Source organism: Apodemus sylvaticus, chromosome 9 (genome assembly GCF_947179515.1).
Source record: "Apodemus sylvaticus chromosome 9, mApoSyl1.1, whole genome shotgun sequence".
NCBI lineage: Eukaryota > Metazoa > Chordata > Mammalia > Rodentia > Muridae > Apodemus > Apodemus sylvaticus.
This window is the reverse complement of record NC_067480.1, coordinates 108,455,353-108,467,207: the sequence shown is the minus strand read 5'-3', so window position 1 is coordinate 108,467,207 and position 11,855 is coordinate 108,455,353. Positions and strand designations below refer to the sequence as shown.

General features: G+C 46.7%; 1 protein-coding gene across 1 annotated transcript in view; it reads left to right on the top strand.

The window, feature by feature from the left end:
• Positions 1 to 4,785: 4,785 nt before the first annotated feature.
• Positions 4,786 to 11,855, top strand: part of Lonrf2 (LON peptidase N-terminal domain and ring finger 2) — a 45,153-nt gene continuing 38,083 nt past the window's right edge. Inside the window, exon 1 of the mRNA XM_052193186.1 lies at positions 4,786 to 5,726. Within this exon, the coding sequence (XP_052049146.1) occupies positions 5,069 to 5,726 (658 nt within the window). The 5' untranslated portion in view covers positions 4,786 to 5,068. The remainder of the gene's footprint in view (positions 5,727 to 11,855) is intronic.

Genomic DNA, 11,855 nt, shown 5'->3' with positions numbered 1-11,855 from the left:
ACCCGATGCTGTTTTCTTTTCTTCTTTGTGTTTCTGGTACAACCTGCCATGTGCTGTGTGCATTGGGGTATCCGATTCCCTGACTTCTGTGCGTGTGCACAGTGGTAAAGGTTGAAGCCAGGACTTTGCACATGCTAGGCTGGTCCTCTTGCTGAAACACAGTTCCATCCCCTGTGCCTTTTAAATAGGCAGATCCACGTTAGTATAAACTGTAAGGGAGGTAGGTATCTAGGCTTAGCTGGGTTAAATGAAAGAAGGGTCTACTGATTGAACAAATGTGCACAGAGCATATAAACACAGTAGAGAGATGTGGGCCGTCCCATGCCTTTCAGAATTGATAATAAGGTGATTTTCACTTTTACCTTACACCTTTTTGGCCAATGCAGGAGTTGAGATGGGGTCTTAGGCTTGGACCCATGCATCAGAGAACACTCGAAGGCCCCATGAGGCTTCTGTCTGGAAGAGGAAGTTGTATTGCAATAGAGGGGCAGTTTTGTCCTTTGGCTTTCTCATTCCCAGGAGCTCATGTAGCCTTCATCCCCACGCGTGGCTGAGGGGCTAAAGCTACACCCTGCAGAGTCGGTACATCACCTTCGGTTAAGAAATGAAGAAATGACTGGGGCGCCATGTGCTGACTCAGGGATCAGCCAAGAAAGAGGCTATGCAGGTATCTTGGCTAATTCTCAGAAGGGTCCCTTGAGATGCATTTTATGAGCTTTGTTTTATCAAAGATTGCACCATGTTTAAAGCTTTGAAATTGTCATGTGTTAAGTAAGGTAGAACCAGGACTTGAACTTGGGACTTCTAATTCTTTATCTCTGACTCTCTCTGGATGGCATCTTCTGCATGCAAATGCTTTACCTTGAAGAACATAAGCACCGTTTTCTCTAACTTACCTTGGCCTCAGAGTGATGGCTTTGTTTCTCACTTTGGGTTTTGATACAAATCCTTTGTGTCCCTTCTGACTTGTCCATGTTGGCCTGGCTTCAGTATGTTTAGATGAATGTTGTTATTTGAAATGATTAATTATCCAGAACACAGAAACCGTACTGCTGAGTATATCTTTGGCGTTTACTAATTAGGCTCAGTGGATTGTGGAACTGGAGAAGCACCCCATGAAAATGCCAACCGCCTGTGGCTCCGGTGCAAATGCATATCACCATCCAATAGTTCAAAAGCAGGCCCAGAGAGTGAGAGAATGCCTCTCTAAGCAGCACTAGCTAACACCTGCGCTGCTAGTTGCTAGAACCCATTTGAGCATGGAAATATAAGGTACTTTCCTTCCTGTACCTGCTGGACCCTGATACAGCCCAGGCGCTACTAGATGAATCCAGGGGACCAGGAAGGTGCTGCCTTAAAGAACCAATACGATTAAGACAAAAACAAAGTCCAAAGAGAAGGCTCAGCGGAGACTGTATTCTCCTCTTGGAGGACCTGAGTTTGGATCCCAGAGCCCACACTGGGTGGCTGTCAACAGCCTGTAACTCCAGCTCAAGGGGATCCAACATAAGGCCTCTGAGGGTACATATACACATATGTACATACACACATGTGCACACACACATATGTACATGTCACTAAAAATCCTAAAAGCAACAACAACCAAACACAAACAGAAACTAAAGTAAAACCACAGTTCTGATGCTCCAGGCACCAGCTGCTGGGACTGGATGGTCTCTTCTGAACTTATGCTGGTGCTTGGGTTGATACTGTTGTAACTTAAAAACTGGGGCCTTAAAGGCAACCAGGCTGTTAGGCTCTGTCCTCAGGACAGATCAAGGTCCATGTCATGGTGGTCAGTGTCCTTCCTTCCTTTGTTCTCTGTCACACAAATGCAAGCTTGTCCTTCTGCCAGAGCTGTGATCCTGGACTCCTCAGTCTCCAGAAGTGTAAGTGAAATAAACCTCCTCCGGGTTTTGTTTGTTTGTTTGTTTTTGTTTTGTAAATAGATTACCCATTTTTAGGCGTTTAATTATAGCAGTAGCGAATGAACGAAGACTTAAATTAACCATGACAGGTACAAAAAGAGCCTGGAAAGAGGTTCCAAATTGGGTTGCTAATTAGACAGAAGTTAATTACAATGGATTCCTGAGTGCCACGGTACAGAAAAAGAAAGCCAGCTGCCTGGGTGGGCAGTCAATGAATGAGTCTTCTCAAAGAGCAAAGAGGGGTGGATCTGAAACCAGGCCAGCCTAGGCGGCTCCAGGAGGGGCTGGGGCTGGCCTTGAGTCTATGTTTGGCACCTCCCAGTCCTGCGGACACTCAAGGTAGTTTACCCACCACACCACCTATGGCTTTCAACACGGCCCAGAGGTGACAGTTAGTAGAATACATTGAAGTAGCTTTAGGGGTCCCATCGTGACAAGATGGGGGCCTTGCAAACTCGCTTCCAGATGCTGACCCACAACTCTACCCTGTTGTGTGTAAATCTAAAAACGCGCTACCTCCTTTGCCTGGGACCTCGGCCCTCACTCCTGGCTTAGCTCCGAGAATGGCTGTCGCTGGCCGCACTCCTGAATTGTCCTGTCCGGTAGCTGCGACCCTGGAGCTGCTGCCTGCTGCTCTTCCTCTTGTTCCTCCCAGCTAGCTTCACCAAGCTGCTGCTTACCACCGGGTCTCCCCCTCCTCCCCTCTTCCCCCCACCCCCGCCCATCTTTGTTCTGAGGATGAAAAACATTTAGATAGCTTTATTACTTTAGAAATTGCCAGATCGTACAATTGCTGGGCAGAGAATTTCCTGCCCTAACCTTATCAGCCAGCCTTCTCGGGTGGCCTCGGCCAGCGGTTGCAGCGACCCCCAAATATTAACTTGACTGCGACTTTCTTCTCCTTGCAAAATCTGGCCAAAAAGGGTCCTTCTCTCTCCTTGAGTCTCTTTTTCCTTCTGGGGCCTGGAAATCCTACCTGTACCCTTCGCCCAGCAATTGGCTCCCGCCTTCCTTATTGACAAAATCAAGAACCAATTAGGGAGCCAGACTTTACCATCAGCACCTCCCCCTACACCTCTATGTTAATGATATACACAGAACTGCCACTCTGGTGGCCCCTGCCACGTCCATGAGGTACAATCTGGCGTGCTGCCTACCCTCCACCCCCAGTGTGATGATAGCCAACGATGGTATCATCTTGGCCATCCTAAGAATGACACCCCTTCTGTCCTACCCTTTATACTTTATGGAGTATATCATCATTTCCTGTTTGTAATGATCCTGGAGGCTGAGCTCGGTATCGCTATTACCCTGCCGTCGGCATATCTATTCACACCGTGACAGGCACAACCATGACTGGACCCAAGGCTTCTGCTGCTGTCTAACGCTGCAGGAAAACGGGTTTGGTTTTTAATGTCAATTAAAGAAGTAAGAGACAGGAAAGAAGTGTTATTGGAAATCCCCTTGGAGCTCCAACCAAGCCACCATGATAACCAGGAAGTCGAGCTCTACTCTTGAGGTTCTTAATCCTGATTATGAAAGAATTTAAGGCTAGACCCAAACGGAAGCTTGAGGACAGAGGATAGACCCATACAACTCCAGAGCACAGTTCATTAGAGTCTGGAAGGAAATTTCAAAAGGGTTTCGGTGAGCTTAGGGCCATTGATTTGGAACTCTTTTCCCAAATAAAACAAGTAGTACTTAGTGCATTGTACTTTCAAGATCAGTTTTCAGCAGCCTGGTTTTTTATTTATTTATTTGTTTATTTATTTACTTATTTATTGGTCACTCGATACAAGCTGGGATCATTTGGGAAGAGGAAACCTCGGTTCAGAAAATGTCTTCTTCAGACTGGCTTATGAGGCATTTTCCCGATTAATGATTTATGCAGAGCCAAGCCTGGGCTGATGGCCCTGCATGTTATAAGAGAGCGAGCCGCGAAGGCCAGGGAGAGCGAGCCAGCAGTCAGCAGCTGTTCTGTGGCCTGTGCGTCACCTCCTGCTCCAGGTTCCTCCTGCCTTGGCTCCTGACCTGACTTCCCTTCATGACACAGTTCTGTAAGCTGTAAGCTGAAATAAACCCTTTCCTTCCCAAATCTCTTTCAGTCATGATTTCTGACTGCTGTCAGAATCTGTCAGCATTAGGGAGCATGAGAGAGACAATGAATCAACTCTTGCTACCCTAGTGGACTTTATCACTACAACATTGCTTTCATTTCTCAAACTTAAACGGTTTCTTATTATCTGTGCACTCATTTATGTGCATGGGAAATGTCCCTGTGCTTTGGTTCTTGTTAAGTGGCAACAAACCACTTGCAGCTTCAAGAGTATTTAGCTACAAAGGGATTTCTCAACCATCAGGAGTCAGGAGGGCTGCAGTTTCCTTGGCTACCTTGTCTGACTGCTCACCTGCCTGGTATGAAGACCATCACCACAATGAAGACTTTATCACCCCTAAGGATTTCGTCATGTAACATTGTATGCATGTCCTTTCTTCCAGATCCATATGACCTCCAATCTGCTTATTATTGTAGTTTCATTTGTATTTCAAAATCTTTAATGTAAGCTGGACGATTTATACGTACATATGTAAATAATCGTCATTGTCTGGATTCTTATGTTTATGGAGAGCACTGGGTCTCTTTTGCAGGCTCTTATTCTCTTAGGGATGATCGAAGAGCTTAGAAACTTTGCCTTCTAGAAGCTCAGGGTCGTCTGCGCAGCATGGCGTTGCTGAACCCGCAGGTAGGAAGATGCAGGAGAGATGGATGGAGGGTCACGAGGACATTGCTCGGCTCCAGTCTGCGCAACAACTCCGCAGCTGCGGGAAGAGCATGCGCACGTACACGCGCGGGTCCGCCTGCGGGGAGCAGAAAAAAAAAGGTTCAGTCCGGACGCCGGCGCTGTGAAGGGATTGCTACGCTCCCACGGTCACTTGGCTGACGTGAGCCACTGGGGCGCGCACTGGGACGCGCACGGCGCCTCGCGCGAGCCGGGGCTGTGCCGCGTGCGCTGCGCTTCCTCCGGGTCCGTCGTGCGTGGTCCCCGCAGCTCGCAGCACCCGGTCCGCTGACGCGCGTAGCTGACGGCGAAGAAGGCAGAGGCCGCGCTCCGACCGCCGAGCACCCCAGTTTGAGCGCGATGAGCCCCGAGCCGGCGCCTCCGGAGCCGCAGGGCATGCGCCGCAGCCTCGAGGAGCCCTCGGCGGAGCCCCAGGGACAGGGCTCCGCGGCCTTCCTCGCGGGCGACTACGAGGTGGCGGCCGAGCTCTTCCGCTCGCTGCTGGCCGGCCTGGCGCAGCCGGAGCGCGGCCTGTGCTTACAGCTGGGAGAAGCGCTGGCCCGCGCAGGCCGCTTGCCCGAGGCCATCGGCGCGTTCCGCGGCGCCGCGCTGCTCGGCCCCTTGCAGCCGGGAGAGCTATCGGAGCTGGCGAGCGGCCTGGCGCGCGCCCTGGGCCTGCGCGAGAAACGGCCGCCTGTGGCCGTGAGGCCCAGCGGCTGCGCGTCTGGGGCCCTGGGGCCCGTGGCGCCGCGCGACCTGCTGGGCTGTCCGCGCTGCGGGCGGCTGCTCTACAAGCCGGTGACGTTGTCCAGCGGGCTCACGGTGTGCAAGCGCTGCGTGGAGCAGGTGCCGGCGCGGGCACAGGCCCGGCGTGTGAATGTGATGCTGAGCGGGCTGCTGGAGAGGTGCTTCCCTGCCGAGTGTCGCCTGCGCAGGCTGGCGTGCCAGGCGCGGGGACTGCAGCGCCAGCAGCAGCCCGAGGCCGCGCTGCTCAGGTGCCAGCAGGCCCTGGATATGGGTGAGTCAGCCTCGAGGGTGACCACGGGGCTGGGCGGTGGCCGGCGGCATTTTAATTTTAGCAGTAGTAAGGTGCACAGCCACACCCTGCTGGGTGGCCAGTGTCATACGCCTGGTACATCGTGCTGTGGCTTTCCCAAGGCTGCAGTGCATGCTGTAAAGCAGTGTTAGCTGAAGAGCTGTAGAGTAAGCCGCGTAATAAGTCTTCTGGTCGATATGTTAAGTACAGTAAAATGATATTTTATTTTAACAGTGGTTTCTACTCTGTATCCAATATATTACTTATGTGCCTTAAGTATTTAAAAGACCACTCTTTATATTTATTTATTTATTTTATTTATTTATTTATTCATTCATTCATTCGTTTATTTTTGGTCTGGTTTTTTTTTTTTTTTTTTTTTGCATTCACTGCATTCCCTAGGTCAGACAGGACTTTTTCATTTGAAGACCTTCACCTGTGTTTAGATGTTGGAGAAGATGAGACCGGTCTCATGCAAAATATCTTCCTGGAAAATTGTTTGATTTAATACAATTTTGGAAAATTGTATTAAAATGACTGATTTCTAACAGTTTCCAAGAGGTACATATGCATGTGTACCGAATGATTGCACAGAGTGCGCACACACCACCATTAAAGTTGCCTCCAGGGCTGGAGAGATGGCTCACTGGTTAAAACCACTTTTTCCTATAGACCCCAAGGGTTGGTTCTCAGCATTCACATGTGGGGATTACAAAGTTCTGGGGAATCTGACGCCCTCTTCTGACCGCCTTGGAGTCTAGCCAGGCTCAAAGTGCAAATGGATAACCTGTAGCAAAGCATCCACACACATACATTAAAAACTAAAGAGGAAAACAAGTATCCAGTAAGAGCAGGATGCGTGAATATATTCTAATGCCTTAGTGAGGAGAAAGGACCTGCCCCGTACAAGCACATTGCAGGGAGAGAGCACCTAGGCTGCCGGGCCTCGCAGAAGAGCTGCAATCCCAGCTACTTGGAGCTTGAGGTAGAAGAATGGCAAGTTTATAGCTTGGTTCAAAGCACCATCTTAACAATGAAAAATGGGTGGGGACTGTCTTAGTTAGGGTCTTACTGCTGTGAACAGACACCATGACCAAGGCAGCTCTTACAAGGACAGCGTTTAATTGGGGCTGGGTTACTGTTCAGAGCTTCACTGCCATTATCATCAAGGCAGAAACATGGCCGCATCCAGGCAGACATGACATGGTGCAGGAGGAACTGAGAGGTCTGCATCTTTTTTTTTCTTGGATTTTTTTCCAAGACAGGGTTTCTCTGTGTAGCTCTGGCTGCCCTGGAACTGACTCTGTAGACCAGGCTGGCCTCGAACTCAGAAATCCACCTGCCTATGCCTCCTAGAGTGCTGGGATTACAGGTGTGCACCACCACCACCCGGCTGAGAGTTCTGTGTCTTCATCTGAAGGCTGGCAGTGGAAAACTCAATTCCAGGCATCTAGGATAAGGGTCTTAAAGCCCACACCCACAGAGACACATCTATTCCAACAAGTCCACACTCCAACAGGGCTACACTTTCTAATAGTGCCACTCCCTGGGCCAAGCATATACCAACCATCACACTCCACTCCCTGGCCTTACAAACATAAGAGGCTATGGGGGCCATACCTAAACATAGCATAATAAAAAGTACATTTAGTCCAACATCCAAAGCTCCCATAGTCTATAACAATCTCAACAGTATTTTAAAAAAACTGTTAAAAGTTGCTTCTGAGACTCACCCAATCGTTTAACTGCAATCCATAAAGCAAGACAGGAAACCAGCAGGACAAAGTCCAAATCCTGCGTCTCCATGTCTGATGTCAAAGCAGTCTTCAACTCCCACTCCTTTTTCATCTTTGTTGACTACAACAAACTGTTGGCTGCACTGGTTCCAACCCTTGCTAACAGCTTTCCTCAGCAGATAGCCCATGGCTCTGCCATCTTTAACATCTTGGGGTCTCCAGGGCAACTTCAGTGTTACGGCTTCTTGTTTCAATGTCTGGGATTCACACATGATCTTCTGGGTTCCTCCAAAGGGCTGGCGTCACTGCTCCAGCTCTGCCCTCTGTATCACCCTAAGCTCAGGTTGATCCACTCCACTGCCATTGCTGGTCTTGGCAATCATCCCATGGTACTGGTATCTCCCAAACTCTGGAGTCTTCTGATGCAACTAGGCTTCACTGATAGCCTCTCATAGGCCCTCTTCATGGTGCCAAGGCTCAACTCCTTTGCATGACCACTTCAGTCCTGGACAGTCAACTACAACTGAGGCTGCACCTTCACCAATGGTCTTCCATGGCCTCTCACAGTGCCGAGCCTCAGCTACTCTCCATGACCCCTTCATGCCTTCAAAACCATTACTACCTGGGTGACTCTTACACATTACCAAGTCCGGATGCAGTGTGAGGTACAACCTTGCCAACCTCTGGAACATAGCTTATTTGTACTCTTAGAAAACATTTCCCAGAAGATTTCAGCTCAGTAATGCTGGCCTCTTCTTAATCACCATTACTTTCTTAGCTCAAGCTAACCGGCATCAGTTGTCCACGTAGTCCCTTGTATTTTTCACTCTGAAGTCAGGGACAAATGACTGAAGCTGCCATGTTTTGCTCCTTCCTGGGCCTGGAACATGGCCCCTTAGTCTATTAGAGTTTTCTGTTTTCCTGACTTCTGCTCTGCCTAATCTTGGCTTTCTTGGAGCTTGCTCTGTAGATTGACCTTGAACTCTGATATCTGCAGGCCTGTCTCCGAAGCACTGGGGATTAAAGGTGTGGCCCACCAAGCCTGGATTTAAAATTGTCTTTACTTAGAGTCTGCTCTGTCCCAGGCTAGCCTTGAATTCAGAGATGTGCTTGGCTTTATCTCCTGGGGTTAAAGTTGTGTACCACCATGCCTGGATCTACATTTAGCTGGGTAGGATCTTGCCCCAGAGTGCCACTCCTTTAATCTGCTATCTCCTAGAACACAAGATTCTACTCCATTTCACTTCCTGGTACCCCTTTAATATTTGAACTATATATTTTATATTTTTCCTTTCTAAGCTTGCTAGGTATGTTCAAGATGCTCTCCGTGAGGCTTAACTAGAGAACAAAGTCTATGATGGGCATTTCTGAGACTTCCTTTGTCAGTGCAATTAATCGGAGTCTCTTTATCTTAGCCTCAGGTAAACAGACTCTTCAGACAAGGGCAAGAAATAGCCACATTCTTCACCAAAATACCACAAAACAGTCTCCAGGCCACATACTGAAATTCTCCATGGAAACCTCTTGGAATAGGTCTGCATAATTCAAATCATTCTCAGTAACAAAGTCTTCCATATTCCTATTAAGATAGCCCATTAAGCCCCATTTAAAGCATTTCACAGCTTTCCAAATCCAAAGACCCCAAATCCACATTCTTCCAAATAAAAGCATGGTCAGGCCTGTCACAGCAGTACACCAGTCTCTGGTACCAAGTGCTGTCTTAGAGTTTTGCTGCTGTGAACAGACACTGTGACCAAGGCAACTCTTGTAAGAACAACATTTCTTTGGGGCTGCTTACAGGTGCAGTTGGAGATGGAGATTACATATGTGTTAACTTTCTGATAGTTTCATAAACTATATAACTAAATCTAAAGCTTTTTTATGTATGTATGCATGCATGTGTGTGTGTGTTTTAGAACTCAGTTTGCAAGTTTAAAACCTTGACAATTTCAGTCCAATCAGATGACAACTTATATTGAATTAAGTCCCATGTTAATGTTCTATTCAAAGAATAGAAAAGAAAATCAGGTCTCCTGGTTTCAACATTATAAGTGAAAAAGGAGTAGTGTGAATGCTTATTATTTATGAGGCCATGAGTTCGATTCCCAACACTGCACAAAACACACTCACTCACACACACACACACACACACACACACACACACGAGTTCAATTCCCAACACTGCACAAAACACACACACACACACACACACACACACACACACTATTAAATTTTGTGATGTACTAGCTCAAATTAGAGGCTTTGGTACAATAAGAAAGACCACAAATGTTTGGAATAAGAGAGTTTGTGTTGTAGCAATCATCACTCTGTCTCAAATACTTCTTTCTTGATTTCTTCCACAGACAAGGTAATAGTCACCCAAGTTACTTAGAGGCTTTGTGAGTAATGTTTACCAATAAGTTTTGAATGTGAGTAAATAATGCATATGTTAAAGAGGACAGATATGTATGAACAGATAATGATATCAGCAGATAATTAGCTACATACACACATATATACAAACATACATATACATACATACACACATACATGTATACATATACACAGACATATACAGACATACACATATATATACATACATACATACATTCACACATACATATATACACATACATACATACATATACACATGCTCACACATATACATACACACATACATACACATATACACACATACACACACATACATATCCACTCACACACATGCGTGCACAAACATATACACATGCACACAAGACATAGGATTGTGTCTAACTTTAGAAGTTAATTAGATATGTTAAAAAACAAACAAACCATACTGCACACATCAGAAATTTGGGTGAAAAAAAATCCCAAGAACAGGTTGTATTGGTTAGGGGTTTTTGTCAATGTAATGGAAACTAGAGTTGTCTGAGAAGACCCCATCCATCTATTAAGAAAATGACCCCGTCTAATTGGTCTATAGACAAGCCTGTGGAACATATTCCTAACGGATATTGTTGTGTAAGGGGCACACTCACTGTGGGCAGTGCTAGCCTTGGTAAGGCATGCAAGCCAGAGAAGAGCAAGCCAGTTACCAATATCCCTGTGTGGCTCAGCTTCTGCCTTGAGGCCCTACCTTGTTTTCCCCCAATGACTGTGACTTGGGATATAGAAACCAAATAAACCCTTTCTTCCCCAAGTTGCTTTTGGTCAGGGTCTTTATCATAGCAATAGAAAGGAAACCAAGATACAAATTAACAGAATGTGTCCTTCCTGGATCACAGTGAGACCAAGGTCTAATAGAGCAAAAGTGTGCTGGACACAGACAGAGGTTCTGAGGTCTATGAAGCTGGAACCCTTCGATGAAGATCGAAGAGAAAGGGCAGGAGAATACTTAAGGAAAAAGAAAAGCCAAGATTTTCCCCATAGTTGATGAAAACCTGTGACTCACTGAATCGAGATTGTCAGCGTAAGGAAAAGTTTGAGAGCAGTTAGAGAAGACGGGCAGCCAGCTCCCACACAGCCAGTGACGCTGGGAGACGGCGGGATGGCATCTTTAGATTACTGAAAGAACAAGCAAAGTTAAATAAATAAATAAATAAATAAATAAATAAATAAATAAATAAATAAAACGCCTATCCAGAAGCTGTCTCCCAACCAGAAATGTCCTTCACAAATGGAAAGGTGGGGATGCCCTCAGCCAGAGCTCCGGGCAGTGCTGAAGGACATAATCCGTGTCAGAACTGAACTCTGTGAGATCCTGAGGGGAAGGCGTCACTGAAGAAAAGTATCCCATGTGAGAGGACTGAGGATGAAGATGAGAAAAGTTACCCTATCAATGAAAAAACCCGATATTCTGTGGCATTTATAACTCACATCAAGGCAAACCATAGAGGGAGTGCAGAGTGTGGTAAATGTGCTACATCCCGTGTGGTAACAATGGTGGATGACTACTGGTTACTCTGTATATTGTATTCAACTGAGCCACCAGAAAAAGGATAAAATGTTGAAATTTAAAAGCTCTAGTTGAAACAACAAATATGATCCATCCGAAAGGTTGGGAAATAGAGGCCACTGAGATGGCTCAGTCAATAAAGACACCAGCCTGGGGAATCTGAGTTCTGCCCCCAGAGACAAGATTGTAAAGGGACTGAGCTGCAGATAATTGGTGAGCTCCACAGCGAGACAGTGCCCTCCTCAGTCACATAGACACTTTTAAGAACATGACACTACGGAGCAAATGAGACCCCTGGAAAAGTGAGGATTTATTTACTTTATTTTTAGTAAATCCAAATATTCCATTAAAATGTCAGACTGGACTAGATGAAGCCTGGCTATATAGTGCTTATCTATCAGACAACTTTTGATAAAAAAGACAGGAAGATTCAGGCTG